The 16,115-nt window shown below is 47.3% G+C and overlaps 5 protein-coding genes across 5 annotated transcripts; 2 read left to right on the forward strand and 3 right to left on the reverse strand.

Annotated features, from left to right (window-relative positions):
* Positions 1–2,296: 2,296 nt before the first annotated feature.
* On the reverse strand, positions 2,297–3,189 carry J7337_012241 (uncharacterized protein; the record flags this gene model as incomplete). Its single annotated transcript, XM_044829770.1, has 2 exons — positions 2,297–3,057; positions 3,108–3,189. 2 exons carry the CDS (start codon positions 3,187–3,189, stop codon positions 2,297–2,299), a joined length of 843 nt encoding a protein of 280 aa, XP_044674686.1.
* Positions 3,190–5,912: 2,723 nt separating this feature from the next.
* J7337_012242 (uncharacterized protein) lies at positions 5,913–6,845 on the reverse strand (the record flags this gene model as incomplete). Its single annotated transcript, XM_044829771.1, has 2 exons — positions 5,913–6,140; positions 6,192–6,845. The coding sequence occupies 2 exons, from the start codon at positions 6,843–6,845 to the stop codon at positions 5,913–5,915; spliced, it is 882 nt and encodes a 293-aa protein (XP_044674687.1).
* Positions 6,846–8,856: 2,011 nt separating this feature from the next.
* On the forward strand, positions 8,857–9,239 carry J7337_012243 (uncharacterized protein; the record flags this gene model as incomplete). Its single annotated transcript, XM_044829772.1, has 2 exons — positions 8,857–9,081; positions 9,234–9,239. 2 exons carry the CDS (start codon positions 8,857–8,859, stop codon positions 9,237–9,239), a joined length of 231 nt encoding a protein of 76 aa, XP_044674688.1.
* A 1,530-nt stretch (positions 9,240–10,769) lies between these two features.
* On the forward strand, positions 10,770–14,418 carry J7337_012244 (uncharacterized protein; the record flags this gene model as incomplete). Its single annotated transcript, XM_044829773.1, has 2 exons — positions 10,770–11,203; positions 11,259–14,418. 2 exons carry the CDS (start codon positions 10,770–10,772, stop codon positions 14,416–14,418), a joined length of 3,594 nt encoding a protein of 1,197 aa, XP_044674689.1.
* Positions 14,419–14,524: 106 nt separating this feature from the next.
* Positions 14,525–15,126, reverse strand: J7337_012245 (uncharacterized protein; the record flags this gene model as incomplete). Its single annotated transcript, XM_044829774.1, has 2 exons — positions 14,525–14,674; positions 14,734–15,126. The coding sequence occupies 2 exons, from the start codon at positions 15,124–15,126 to the stop codon at positions 14,525–14,527; spliced, it is 543 nt and encodes a 180-aa protein (XP_044674690.1).
* Positions 15,127–16,115: the final 989 nt, after the last annotated feature.

Genomic DNA, 16,115 nt, shown 5'->3' on the forward strand with positions numbered 1-16,115 from the left:
ATGATGGACTTCGTGGCAGCAATGCAACGCTGTGCGGAATCATCCCGATGTGAAACACCATCAACCCTTGATTGTAATACTGTACGAGATGTCTAGCATTTCAGCTGCCATGGTTTCGCTCTGGGGTAACAGGCTTATCTCTCGATGATCATGTCGTCATCAGCCGCATAAGCTTTCGGCATTCCCGACACCCGCTGATCGACTATCTTATTCCCGTTCATGGAGGGTAGCACTTTGCATAAACTTGCTGTCAGCATGAACTCAAGTAATCCGCTGCCAGCAGAAAAACGGCAAGAATAACCTCAGTGGGTATGAATGTCTCACGGCGAATAGGGAGTATATCATGGAACCCGGGCCCGCCGACTCATGATAAGAGCACTAGGTTCTCTCTGCCGGAATAAGCTCTCAGCCACAAGCCTCAACTGCAAATAACACTTCTAGCCCACAACTTAGACATCGATACCACGATGACTGACTAATGGCTACAGCATAAAGCTAATATGATATGAACCTAAATGATGACTCCTTGGCCGGCCTTGGAGGCGTATAAAGCTCCAATCCCTCGACCAAGAAAGGTTAGCTCAACACCACACACACCCCGGATCTTCAAGATGGCGGCCGCACCAACAAGACTAGTCTTTTATCAACAACATCTCGACCAAACCCATATCCACAACTATACCAATAGGGCTGTAGTCACACCCCAAGCTGCATTAGTATACAAGAGCAACCTTGAAAAATGCAACAGCTTTGAAAGGCTGGAACCGCACTATGATAAGAGCACGTTCCTCAGAGTTATCCAAGTTTCTTCGGCTCGACATACGCTTTGGAAAGTGAGGCGAGCACCGTATGGGGTAAGAGTTTTGCCGCTCAGAACGTTGAGACCGATTTGAATCGTTGGTTCAGAACGGAACGGAAACGGACGAGTGCGTCGATATGATTATGGGGATACCAGAGGCTTCGCCTTTGCCAATCGGATAAGTATCCGTCAGGCTCCTCCACTCAACGTTTCAGACAGTGAACATGGATGCTGTTCTAAGAAGTGACCAGCTCACTCTGGTTCGATTTGACATGATTATGGTGATGCAGATAGAAGATAACGGCCTGATTCCGTCGCGCGGTTTTGGTTCACGAAGAGTGGCGATGGAGCCTCACGGTGTAGAAGCCGATATCAAGGAATATTTTCGCACAATGCTGTTTTTGGACCTTTTTGCAAAATGCCGAATCATGTCCGGTCATGACGAACTTCACAACAACAGGCCACTGCTCCCCAGCCGCTTCATAGATATCATAAATATGTCAACATAGGTCTTTAGCTTCTTCGACTTTTATAACACTATTGCATCAGTAAACTCACCCAGTTCCTTACTGGAGCTCGACATGCCTTGATAGGGGCTAAGCTCAAGGCATTGACCGCCCAATGGAATGCGCCCTCGATCGGCTAGTAGCCTAGACTTACACCGAGCAGATGAAAACATGTATTCGTTGCGAATGCGGCATGGACTGAATATTTGTTCTTGTCAATAAGCTATTCGCTTTGCTAGCCCGTGACAAGACTAGACTCTTGGGAGTGTGATATCAAACTGGGGGGTAACTTAGGATGAGCTAAATGAAGTGTATTTCTACCATCTTACAGGGGGGTTCTTGATCTGTTGTAGTACCGAGCTTGAGAAAACGTGCATCTATCATAGGGATGCTATGCGCAGTACGGGCCTCACTCATTCTGCGCTGCATGCTGCAATGCTGTCGTCATGGCAAAGCTGTAAAGCTGATAGCTGAGTCAACGTTTGCCTTAGGAGTCTGGCTCTCTTTCACACATGTTGCATATCACTTGTGCCGGCGACTGAGGTGAAAGCCAACCCTTTCAAGTAGCTCAGGTTCAGCATATATTGTACTCGTTTGAAAGTATATAGCTTGACCATATTAACTAGAACGATTCAGTAATACGACAGCCACGGGCGTTCTACCTCTGCGTCACATACGTAGCTTGCATCCCAATACGGGCCATGCTGATAACGGCATCACAAAGACAAAAAAGCCTAAGATATGAAAGCCAGTAAGTTTAGTACAGCACCAGGAAGTGCTGGTGACTTTTAGTCCCGATGGCCTCAGGCTGCTTTCTCTTTTAACTTGGAGTCTACTAATGCATCAAGACAACACCAGGAGGGTATACTGATGCATACATTGTGATGGCCTGTGTTAAGAGATATTAGACTGGCAATATCTTTTATACCAGCTGAGCAGGAGTAAGTAGTCTCTATTCTCAATAAAGTGGCCCGTATCAAATCCACCAGTTCTATTGAACCTCCGAAGCAGTGATCGAGATGGGGTTAAGCCCACTAGGACTTCCAGTGCCAATATACCAGAAATCCGTCGTTCCCATACCCGTCGACCGTCGCTCCGTGAAGAACCGATCGTATACATCATTCTGTGGAGTAACACAGGACAGTCCAACACCCTCAGCAGTCTGGCAAGTAGTCTGAGGCGCAGTACACGAGAAAACCCCACCAGCAACCTCGCACTTCAAGTAGTCGTACCCCTTATTAGTACCCGTGTGACTAGGATTACAGTACGCGATTGTAGGTGGACTCGAAGTGTCAGGCGAAGATCCGTAGTAAGCGCACACGTATGTTCCTCCGTTGGCGTCCTGCAGATGGCCGGTCGAGGGCTCGATGTTGAAGGTTCGTATTCCGCCGGTTTGAGGGAGGGCCGGGTTGAAGACGAGAACGGATGTCATTTCGATGTTCCCTTGGGGCTGGGCATTGTTAAGATTTCCGCCGTTGGCGAGGAGGGAGTATGTTGGGTCGGCGGCTGGTGCAGTGCTTGTTGTCTCAGCCTCTGAGGTGGTTGCGGCAGATGTTTCGGCTTCTGATGTGACGGCTATCGTGCCTGAAGCAGTCGTGACGGTAACTGAACCCTCCAAGGTCGTTGTAACGGACAGTCCGTTAGTGGTTGGGAGCTCTGCTGTCTCCGAAGCTATGGTGGTCGTTGTATCTCCCAGAGTTGTTGTTACTGACGATTCGGTGACTCTAGTCACGTCTGACGTCGCGGCAGAAGCTAACCGTTACAGTTAGTAAAAACCCCTTCCCCATGAAGCTTGTACTTACTTGTGCCGGAGGGCTTACACGGGCTAGCCATAGCGGCATCGGCGATAAGGCCGACAGCCAAAAGAATGAACCTCCGATGCATTGTGGCGTCCAAACGATTGACGAAGGTGAGAAGTGAGACGCACGACAAGAAGGCAACACAAAAGAGAGGATGGGTGATGGTAGTTATGAGGAATTAGACTCTGTCAATTCTGCTCTGCTCATCTCACGGAATCGATAGTCTTGCTCTAGCTCGTGGACTAGACCTCCCAAAGAGTGTTTTGACAAACCAGGCGATGGGTTAATTGTTAAGGATGAGACGCTACTGCAGGGGTGACAGTTTTGCTAAACCGAATCAGGAGTCAGGCTAAAATTAGCATTAGTCGCAGCAGATACAGGGTAGTCAAAGTCAACTGAGTCTGGGAAATATACTTGTATCATCTTATCCCAAGAGCTTGATGTAGTTATAGAACCTACGGAAGTTTTGGGGTAGTAGAAGGGTGAGAGTTTAGATGGCCTTTTGAATGCTTATATTGGGAATCATTTCACTGATTACAACAAATTAATGGTACTAAGCTGTATAGCTGATATTGGTTTTATGTGTGCTGGGGAATAAGCTACCTGTCCCAGCCGGATATACAAAGCCCTTTGCACCTGGCATAGATTTCGCCTAACTGAATATGCAGTAAACACAAAAAGCATTAATTCTGCTGAGATTCCTTAAACCCGGCTGAGCCGGTGCTGCCATGTTGTTTGCCGCGTTGATGCTGACATCAGATGCTTGGAGCAGAAGACTAAACTAAAGAAGGTATAGACTGTTTCCGACTCTTTGACCTTTTAACCGGAAATAGCTCAACGATAGGTAAATTTAATTGGCTGGCTCGTCTGGGCAGCTCCACCTGAACCCCCAAGTCTACAGCTGAGATATGAAATCGAGTCCACGGGCGGCCTTTCTACACGCGTACATCAACAAACCTAACATATCAATGACAAAGGTAAAGCCGGGGCAGCGAGTGCGAGCCAGATCGCAGAGAAGTCGGTCTGGCTGTCTGACCTGCAGGTGAGTCCACCCCGTTGAAGACTGTGCCGGGTATTAATGGACACCGCAGGAGTGAGTCACCAGAAGTATGGGGTCGTACAGATTGCTCACATGATCTACCTAGTCCGTCGTGTCAAATGTGATGAGGCACGGCCCTCATGTGTAAAGTGTAAGGGCGCTGCTGAGCGCCGAGTAACGGGAAAGCTAATGACCTACAGGCACGTCAACTGGTCGCACCTGTGACGGCTACGAAGAAGCAGCAGCAGAACAGAAAGCACCGATTCAGACTGTTATTGCCGGATACGGAAACTCCCAGGAAGCACGCTCTATCCAATTCTTCATCGAGCGCACCCTGTCTCAACTGACATCCTTCTTCCCTGATGAGTTCTGGGGGATCAGTGTATTGCAGGTTGCTCAGTATGAGCCTAGCATTTCCCATGCACTGGTCTCGTTTTCGGCATATCATGAGGCTTTTACAAATGGCATACCTCGGTATAAGATTCCATTTGCATTAAAGCATTACAATCTGTCTATTAAGGAGTTACATGCTTCTCACAGCTCGTTGTCCCATGTCCACTTGGTGTCTTGTTTAATATTCATCTGTATTGAGGCAAGTATGGCCATTGCCCTTATTGGTAAGCCATGCAACTAACCGTAAATAGATCTTGCAAGGACATACCGAAACTGCAATTCGATTATTCAAGCATGGCCATCGCATGATGAGCCAGCTCCGTCAACAGCAGCATCGTCAAGCTACCGGCCTAGATGGCATCTTTAATCATGCGCAGACCCTGTTCAACCGACTTGCGGTACAGGTGGCTTTAGTAAGCTAATTCGCACCTGAAAATTTAAGAATGCTAACTCTTCTTTCCTAGCTGGTTGGTGACATAACGCCTGAGCTTTCCCTAAAGTGTGTTTCAGCCTCGCAGTTGATGATGGTCAACACCAACTACACATTTGGCTCACTATTGGAAGCCAGGGAGGCTATCAATGCCATTTTAGCATTACAATTGACAGATACAGTAACAAAATCTGTACTCGTCACTGCATTTTCTCACTGGTCACGAGCATTCGAAGAGTTCGTTACCTCCCGTGGTGCACTACCATTTTCTCCCTCCGAGCAAAAATCACTTGCTCTCATCGACTTACACCGACGGTACTTCAACATGGTTCTGCCCTGGGAGAATATAGACAACCACCAATATGTACTCAGCCTTGACAACTACACCAGTAACTTCGAGGAGCTAGTAAATTGTGCCAGCCGTGTTGTGGGCTTCGAAGACACAGACACTGCCCCGCTATTCCACCTTGAAATTGGAGTGGTACCTGTTTTGTTTGTGATCGTCGCATGGTGTCGCGATCCGGGAATTCGTCGGAGGGCAATCTCATTGCTGATGTCCAGGCAGGCTCAGGAGGGCGTTTGGAGCAGCCATTTGACTGGAAGAGTTGCACGGCGAATTATGGAAGCAGAGGAGGAAAAGTTAGATGTACGCAGTTGCAAAGACGTCCCTGGTCCGAGGAGGGTAAGAAGCGTATATGTATCGCTGGGCCCTGGGGAGAGACAGGCAATGATACGATATGAACAACAGGATAGAGAGTGGGAAGAAGTTATTGGATGGTAAACAAGATATGGCGATGTGTAATAGAGTTCGAATCTTATTTTACAGGGCCCAATCTACTGGTACTCTTCTGTGTTAGCTAAAATCTCATGTTCTCAGTCCATATTGATGTACGCTGAGATCAATAGTAAACGTGTGGCCATTTGAACTAGCCTCAGAAAGTAAAACTCAAGATACCTCGCCCAACTGTATCTCGGTATGCCTTTTGTTTCTCTGCCAAAACTTCGGCATGCTGGCCTCTTTGCTGCCCATAACGCGAGCCGGATGAACCACGTTGAACGCTACCAAAGCAATTAGCATGGGTAGAGAGTCAAGCGCATACTGGTAAGCCTCGTGACGCGGAATGTCACTGTCAAGGCCTTGAGAGTATTCTATAAGACGGAAGATGATTCGCAGCTAGATCTCGTTAGTCATATGGCTTCATCTGTCGGTTGAGTGTCTACTTACTACAATAAGAGCTAGAGCAATGAACATAGCATAAAAGAGCATCATAATAGACCTCTTCTGCGTTCCTGAATCTAAGCCCAAGTTCGATCCGCGAAGCCTGCGGAAAAGATGTACTCCGAAGACAGCAAAAACGAGAATGAAAAACAGCTGGAGCCCGACTCCGCCCATGTAGACATGCAGAGCATCGAGCTTCTCTGCCAGCGTCTTATCCTTTCCAGTAGCAGCCTGCGCCGCACCATAAACCTGAACAATAAAAGCGATGATATCCAATATCACAAAAATAAACCCAAACTGCCAAGCCTTAACGCCATACAATCTTCCATCAGGCGTATAGCACCATACCATACGTCCGAACACCATATAGGCAAATGCATTGGTCCACAGCGGCGCAACGAGAATGACGACGAACCATGTGGCGTAGTAGTCAAAGCTAGCTGGGTTGTAGATGCTAACAGTGCGGAATATGTAGGTAAAGACTTGCCAGAAGGCCGACATAATAATGACCCAGCAGTACGTTGATCGGTATTGGATGGCTTGGATGAGATGAGCGACGGTTGTGAGGGTAAAGAGTACCAGGAATAGGATAGAGGCAGCTGCGGAGGGACAGAAGTTCCATTGTGTGTTTGGGACTTGGAGCGCGTGGCATGTTGACATGGTTGCTGAAGATGGTTTGGAACACCGGCCGATAAGCACAACGGAGAGGAGCCTGGCTCAAGGCGAAGATGATGGGATTGAATGGCAAGCTGAGATGTCCCTGTGTCTATTCTTATACCCTCAAGCAGGCATTTTGAGGTGTCCCACTTGGGCTTCAGCTGGTTTAGCGTGTGATATGTTGGCCAATGTGATTGGCTGGCTCGTCTGGGCATCCTACTAACTAATTACAACCCCGGTTCTTTTATTACGTATGTCCTTGTTTTGGAATGTCAGATCTTTATTTTTAATCGGGCCAAGAGGGACTTTAGATATAGAGATTAAAATATCTATAGGCGCTACTCAATTTCGTAAGTTTGTACAGTGGTTCACTCACTTTACTTTCTTATTTCAAGGGACTAAAAGGCTAGACCGTTCTATCTTAGCCAGCTACCTCGTGATCAATAATGTAAGCAAGCTTGTAGAGAGGCTTAACAAAGATTTCAGGTCTATGCAAATACCAATACGTGATTCGCTCTTTAAGTAGAGCCCCTGATCTAGCCTCTAGATGGTGACAGTCGGTGGAAATTGTCTTAAGCCTCCATCGGTATACATAACAAGCGCCTAAGCCCCAACAACGCCCAGCTCGATCAAGTTCTGCTCTTGTTCAACTTTGGTCACTCGTTTACCTGCTCCATTGTGAGCTTACCGTTCCTTCAACATGATCGCTCCTAGAGTCATTGCTATAGTTGGGCTTCTTGGCGCTGGTACCCGAGCTGGCCCATGCAAGCCCTCATCAATTTGTTACAACCACGACCGAGACTGATTCAGCTTCGCCCACTGGCACAGCTACATATGTAGAAACTGCCACCACCACCGAGACGACTCAGAGCCCCAGCTCAACCGGCCGCCTATGCTTGCACCAACAATGAAAAGACCCCATTTCCAGCTGATGTCCTTTGCAACACCAAGGGTATTGGCGCGGACCCCAGCATGCGCTATCTCACCCAGGTGACTGGCGATGCCACAATCGCGCACTGCCGTGATGTCTGTAGGGGTCTGGATAGCTGTATTGCTTTTGCTATACAGCCGAACGTCTTCTGTGATCTTTGGGGAGGTAGGATGAAAGGGGCTGATGGCTCTAACACCGACTGGACTTGGTACTCGTTGGATTGTTTCTGCGATCTTCCTGAGCTACCTACAACTTCGGCAGACGCTACTGCTACCACGGCGACGGCGGATATTGCGTTTCTGATTACCGACATGGCGACTACAGGTCTCACTACCGACACTGCTACCACCGAACTTGAGGCATCTTCTCCAGTGCTCACAACATCTGCCGTTTGGCTTACCTCAACCACGGAAACGACCACTGCAGCCGCCACGACTACGACCGCGGCGTTCGGCTGCCCCGGCGGATTCCCGGCCGACCACTCCTGCGACGTTTTCCAACAATACACCGGAGGAGGACAAAACTACATCAAAGATTATAGTGGGACATATTCGGTTGAAGAATGTATGCAGTTTTGTATTGATGATGATACCTGCACTATCATTAATCACTCGCCATACTTTTGCGAGCTGTGGACTGGAGACTTCGTCACCAATGGGCTTTCTGCGGCTTGGAGCTGGTATGAGTTGGGCTGTTTCTGTGTGGAGAGGGCACCTGTGGATTAAGAAAGGATATAGAGTTCGTGGGCTGAGTTGAGTAACTTGTGGCGTCATATTGCCTTCGCAGTTAATTAATGTCTATCTTGTCAAACTTTGCGATTTACAGTTTTGATATGACTCACTCACGGTTTGTGCGAGTAAGAGCACGTGTTGCCCAAAGTTTAACAACAAGAGGTCTGTATAATTGCAATCAGCGTCCTTATCAGCACTTCTCGCTCCATTACCAGTTATTGACAAAGTTTATAAAAAAAAAAAGTTTTCGTCGATACATTACAAAAACCAGCAGCCGCCGTGAAAATTTCCCTGTCCTCAAAGTCCTGCAAAATACAAACTTTTCAGCATGACTTTCGCATCCACTACCCCAATGAGACCCATTTCCTACGAGTGGTCGTCGCTCCCTGTAGAGCTTCGACTACAGATCTTCGGGTATGTGGCCGAAAAGCAGAAGTATCGTGCTACAGACTTTAATCGTTATGCCTGCGTCTCTTCTGAATGGCAGAATTACTTCGAAAGGCTCACATTCCGGCGTCTTCTGATCGACAACTCCCAGCTGGACCGGTTCTCCAAGATGACTGAGGGCGACAAGGCCGTGAGATTGTCGTATATATGCTATCTATGTTTGAGAGTCCAGCTTCAGGACTATGATTATCCGGAATGCGATAGGCAAGAGTCTCATGCCACCATCAATTGGTGAGATTAATGCACCTTCTCATCTTACTTGTCTCTAACAGTGTTTTGTAGGAATAACCAGATATTTACCACTTCGCTCATTGAATTGTTCAATGTGCTCCGCTGTTGGGAGCCTTCAAACAATCGGGACACCGGATTGATACTCGAGATCACTGCTTACTCACCAGGCGATAATAAGCGTTTTGAAGTAGCATCAATGGAATATGCTCTGCATGAAAACTTCCAATTAGAAGAGAATGTCGCAAGTCCATCAACCATTCGGGAGTTCAGGTATGCCAAAGCGGCTAGAGATCGGCTTGAACCTGGAAAGAATTGGCATAGGCAGGCGAATATGGAAAGCTGGCGGAGATTACAAGGCACGCCGCTTCAGCTGAGCACAAAGAAAAACTTGAAGGAAGTCCCGATCGTCCACACCCTTTGGATACGCCATCAATTTACAAGAGGGATAGGGTGTTCAAGCTTGATACGGATCTTGGATATGGCTCTGACGAACATCGCTTCTTTCCGGCTCGAAGCTGTACCAGGTCGATCTAATAGAACTGGTTATTTCCAGGACTGGAACAACCTGATTCTTCAGCTTCCAAGTCATATTCGTCGATTTTCTTTCAACGTCTTTCCAAGATCACCAATTTCGTCAGAGGATCTACTCAAAAACGTAGCGCCTGGACTACCGGAATCTTTAGCAGAGAAGGCTCACCAACTAGTTTCACTCTGTCCACCTGCTGGTACGAAGTCACTGCATTTTATCCAGCGTCTTCGAGAGTCGCAGCAATTGGAACACGGTTCAAGACTGGCGCAGTTATGTCTTGAAGTTTAAGATGAAACTTTGGGAAAGTGGGCAAATGCACCCTTATTCCAGGGTCTGATAGATCATCTCTTAAGAGAATCTGCAGTTACAGCCCGACACTTGCCAAAACTCCAGATTCTAGAAATATGGTTTCACAAGGATGTAAATGGGTTTATTTTCAGGTATGAGCTTGAGAAAGACCAAGTTACCATCACATGGAGAGTAACTGAAGACTGGATCAACTTGGCAGATGGAACTTTACAGCAGTGGAGAAGAGTAGCTCAAAAGTATAACGTAGCCTTCACAGTAAAGGAGCAGCCGTTTCAGGCAGTGCAGCTGCATGCGGATGTCGCAATTCTCTACATCCCTATGACAGGAGGACCGTCTATCGGTCCCTGAAGCTGCGCGATCTGGCGATTGATCCAGCCACTTTGGTCTGCGTTTGATACAAGACAAGCTGGGTAGAGCAGATTGAAGGACGAAAGGCTGGAGTTGAGGACCATCGGTAAATGCTTGAATTATCTTAGGCAGGACTAAATTGGTAAATCTGACTGAGAATCAGTATTGCTTTGCGTTTCCAGCCACTTAAGCAACCGTGGACAGGCATAAGACCGCAAAAACTGGTTATCCCGCGCATGCATGTCTATTATTGGCATCAATATCTTACTGGGCATCATTGTTAGTCAGCGTGATTCAGCCCAACACATCAGACCTGCACAGCCTGATCAGGCTGCGTACTTTTCATCCTCTTTACCCCTCACTTTGGAGCGTCAGATCATCTCTCTAGAGAACACATCGTCATGCTTACGGGCTTTGAAGCACTCAGCGCGGCGAGCGCAGTCCTCCAAGTCATTTCGTTCGCAACCGATGTCGCTGTAGCTTGCAAAAACGCATACTATGGAGCGACAACTTCCCAAGATGATCTCCAGCGCTACGCGGGACAGATGTCCGAAGCCGTCGATCGAGTACACACTCGCTGCGAGCAGATGCGCAATGCGAACTCCAAGTTTGCTAGCCCAAAGCTGCAAAATATTGCTAAGGAATGCAAAGATGCGACCGATAAGCTGGAAGACGAGGTTAAGTGCGTGACTAGCTTGCAGGCCAAGGGAAACCTCGCCAAGGCTATACGCAAGGCTACCATAACTGCATGGCGTCGGAAAAAACTTCAGGCTCTTGAGGAATCGCTTTCACTGCATCAACAGGTGATGAAGATTGAGCTGATGTCTCATTTATGGTAAGGTCTCAATCTAGATTACCTGGAGTATCTACTAAGACAAGCATTACTCAAGCTCGCAGAGCGATGCGATATACTTACAGCAAGACGCATCGTTCGGTAAACTGGATACCGATGTCCAGTTTCTCATCGGACAGATAGCTCAAGGCATCACTGAGGTGAAAGATCTCGTGCGGCGAGAACACGTTGCAACTCGCAACGCGATTACCCAAGAAGGTGCCAGGGCCGAGGCAGCCATCAATTCACATACCGACAGCCAAGTCCTGGAGCTCAGGACTACTGCTGAAACAAAGAGAAAATGCGAAACCTTTCTTCAAAGCCTTAAAGCCCCACGGATGAATCAACGCTACAACGATGTCATGGACTCCAGAGACGCAAGCTTCAACCAAGTATTTGCTACTTATGAAGACATGAAGGTCATGTATTACGCAGATTCGGATGAAAGTGGCCATTCAACAGATGGCTATGAGCCAGGGCATGACGATAATTCGGAAGATGAAGACGCGTCAGGAGATGATGGTGATCCACAGGACGACGATGATCCAGAAGATGACGCTGATACGGGAGATGATACTGAGGAGATTGACTCAAAGAGCTATGAACCCTCCGAAATGTCTAGCAACCCAGGCTACATGGGTGACATGGGTGACATGGATAATATTTACGACTCGTGGTTCAGTTTTAACTCGTGGCTAAAGTCAGATGACAAATTGTTCTATATCCAAGGGAAGCCAGGCTCTGGGAAAAGCACACTTGTCAAATTCATCCTAAACCAGGACCAAACCCGAGACTTGATCCAACAATGGAGCCCCAATGCCATTATCATTTCTTACTTCTTCTGGAAAATTGGCTCAGAAGAGCAGAACAGTATCAAAGGTCTCTGGTGCTCTCTGCTATACCAGAGACTCCAGGATCAAGAGCACTTGATATTGAATACTCTACAGCAATTTCATCACTTGTCCTTGCACTCAGAATACCACGATTGGTCTATCAAGGACTTGCAAGATGCCTGGAGCTCCCTTGCAAAATTGGATACTCGGCATACATGCATGTTTATCGACGGTCTGGACGAGGTCCGGGACCAAGATGGCTTCTCTAAGCTTGCTCAATCCATTCAAATGATCTCACAACTTCCAAGGACCAAGTTGTGCGTCTCGGCTCGCCCTGAGGCGCAGATTGTGAGGTGGCTCCGGACAACCAACGCTGAGGGAATTCTGCTTGAGGACTTGACAAAATTCGACATGCTTCAGTTTGTAAGCAACAGATTCCGCCCGCTACTGCCAACTAGTCAAGTCTCTTGGGAGACATCTCAAGACCTGCGTGGAAAGCTTGTGGATAAGGCGCAAGGTGTATTTTTATGGCCCCACCTTGCTACTCGAAGCATCATTGAGGGGATCGAGAATAATGACTCTGAGGATATGCTTTTTGGACGGCTGAATACGCTCCCTGGAGATCTTGAGAACTTATATATCGACCTTTGGCATAGAATGAATGCAAAAAGCCCGGTCTATGTGGAGACAGCTCGCAGATACTTTCGCTATGTCTTGCAGGATCCAGGCTACGCAATTCCCATCGGAGCCGGCCAAAGTTATTTCGGATCATATTTGCTGCCATGGATAATGCAAATCGCTTGCGCTGAGAGTTTGGAAATACAAGAAAAGCTTCTGAGAAGCAAATGCATGGTGGAACTAACCGAGATTTTACGAAAGTGCGAAGAGACAAAGGCGTCGATACAAATTCGGTGCGCAGGGTTGCTTGAAGTACGACCGGAGAAGACCTATCGCCATCTTTTCAAAAGACTGGGAGACAATAGCAATGCTTTCGGCCAGGTAGCATTCATTCACCGAACTGCACATGACTTTCTGACAGACACAGAAGCGGGTCAAGGCATTCTTGGATATGGACCATTGCCCGAATTTTCCACAGCAACACAGATGTTGAACGGCCTGATTTGTGCAGAAATAGTTCTGGTATCCGAATGGCCACTATCTTACACTAACGTCTCCATAATCCGAAAAATTGTCAAGTTTGCAGAACGTTGGGGGAGTGAAAGTTTGCCATTGGCTACAGAGATGCTCGACAGTGTTCGGCCATTGTATGACAGGAAGTCAATAAGAGTTTACGCGGATGCTTGGATACCACCTGACCCGTTTTTGAGTCAATTGACCCGTCATGACCTATTTGACGAATTCGTCATCTCCCGCCTGGCAACAGAAACCCCACCTGTTTCAGCCACCAGTATCCTGCGTAGGGGATGGGCTCTGGAGTATGGGGGAATGTCCAGGAGACTGTTCTACGCACTGATAAATCTTGGAGCGGATCCCCACGAGTATGGCATATCTTATAGTCCAGGGGAATTGCCATTTGTACACAAAGAAACAGCATTTACCAATCTTCTCTTATCCTTCATCTTTCCATCAAAGAATCCTTCTAACTATCGCAAAGATGAGGGCGATGGATTATATCGGCAGAAATTACTTGAAACTTTGGAGATTGCAATACATATGGCCACGACTTGTCAGAACCTGGATAAAGCCGTTTTATTGTTTGCTCGTATTAGAGATGGGTCTATGCAGATACTCAACTTTAAACAAGCACCTGTGGAAATCACAGTGTTCAGGAGCACATTCTCCTTTGCGGTTTTCGAGGTCAGCATACAGTTCTTGCTACTATACATGATCTCAAAAATTGGTGGCGATCTGATCAACTATGTCCTCGCACTTCCGCAAGCTCAGGATGTACTATCAAAAGTTGATAATCCTTTAGTCAAGATACGATATATTGGGCTACCCGAGGCGACAGATAACGATTCAGAGAAAGAAATTTCGTCCCATCGCACCTTTCAGCGCATTCTCTCACCGGCACCAATGCCAAGAAGCGATATTGAACTGCTTTTTGGCGTGGACTTTGAGCGACCTTCTCGGAAGTTATGCGTGCCACTGATGCGAATTGAGCATAGTCCAGACATTGATATAATTACCAAATACGTCAACAACAATGAGACTGAAGAAGTCGATGCGGAAGCTATGCTGACAAGCTTAGCTGCCGAGAATCTGGGGATCTGCTCACTCGAGGAGGCAGGCATTATGCCATCCTACGAGTATCTAAGAGAGGGAAGAAAGAACAAATCCCTTTCATGGAAATTGTTCCCTTTGACAATGGGGCGGCTTGAAGCAGCAGCCGCTACCAGGGAAGGGATAGAAGGCTACGAATGATTCTAATCTGATTGATGACAACGTTTTTTTATCTAGACTCGCTTCAGTGGGTATGGTCAGGATCCCCGAATTGAAGACCATTATTTTCCTCGAAACTACCGTGCTCCTATGTCTCCCAATTATAGCCAAAGATACCCTTAGTTGGTGGATCCCTTTGTCTCTGTGCAATGCTCACAGCCTCTGAAGGAATGAATTCTTTCTCCACTAAAAGTTCCAGCACCTCCATTGTCCATTCCTGACACCTTTTGGTATGCACCTGAATTTGAATTTGTTAGATGTATTTAGACCCCTGGTAGCTGGGTTCTTAGTTCTTACCCCGTCGATTGGCGCACGTATGTTTTGTCCTTTGGGCGGTGGAGTTATAGATTTTGCAACTCGCTCGAGAAGGCTTCTCGCTATGTTCTCTCGTATCTCCGGCTTAGTTTCTGGGTATTCGTGGAGCATCGAGTCGTCGACCTTTCCAAGAAAGACCAGCTGCTTCAGATCCGGGTAGGCTTGGGTGTTGTAGTTCCTATGAACCTCGAATGCAAACCCGGACATGAGAGGCTCTCCCACGACATGAATCCTTGTTCCAACAGCCTTGAGAGAACGAAAGTCTTGGTTAATAGTGTCCCGATCGTATTCTGCGTTCGGGATGAAGAGGGCGAAATGAGAGCGTTGATTTGCGCCTCCACCGGATTTGGCAAGATATAGGGAGCGAAGTGGCATGATAAGTTGTGAAGGATGGGATTATAATCGTCTCTCGTCAGTATTTGTAGAAGCGGGGTTTCTTAGCTCTCTCAAAATAGGTGCGCTAACAAGGATGTATGCATGGCGCTACCAACAGACATCATAAACAGGGCATTGAATAGACTCTTCGACTTCGATCTTTCCAACCTTGATTCCAGCACCAGCAAGAATGGTTCTTGGGATAAAGGACGGTCCAATTTGAGAAACGAACTCGAGTAGCGCTCCAGCGTGTGGATTGACCTTTTGAATCGCCCCGAATGATCTGATGGTTATCTTGAGTGTATTGACCTGGGGATCTGTCCCTTCGCTTGGCTCATCGGTCCTTTGTGAGATAAGCGGAAAGGCATCTTGACTGGGGCTGCGCAATAAATCCAGAAACTTGCTTATTGTGAGATGGGCATGGTTGTTAAGATATGTTGCTGCCTGCTGGATACCCAAAGGAAGGCCACTTAGCTCAGATAGTAGTTCTTTTACTGTTTCCTCATCTGTCAGCAGACTCTTTTTGAGCAGGGAGTGTCTCAAAATGGAGATTGCACCTGGAATATCCAACCCATCAACTTTAACGACTTTATTCACTTGATTCCCTACAACAGCGGTTGCGGCCTTCCTCGAATGGGTAATGAATAAGATATTACCGTCTCTACTATCAGGAAGATCGCTAAAAGCGCTCCTGATCTTAGTATGAGGGCTTGCCCCCGCAGTTAGTGCAACTTGGTAGCACAATGAGCAGTTGCATGCCTCTAGAGAAATTGGTATCATAGCTGTATAGCTTGATTTAACATCCGGATTAGAGGACCAAAAGCAGCTTCACTTCCCCAAGGTTACATTGGGTAGATGTTGCAAGCCCATTGAACCTACCCAGTTGAAGCTCCCCAGTGGCGAGCTTGGGTAGTTTGTTGTCAACACCAAGATAATGATGGCGTAATTTCTCCTCATTTCATGCCGAATTTAGAAGAACTTTGACAATT

Source organism: Fusarium musae, chromosome 10 (assembly GCF_019915245.1).
Source record: "Fusarium musae strain F31 chromosome 10, whole genome shotgun sequence".
Lineage (NCBI taxonomy): Eukaryota > Fungi > Ascomycota > Sordariomycetes > Hypocreales > Nectriaceae > Fusarium > Fusarium musae.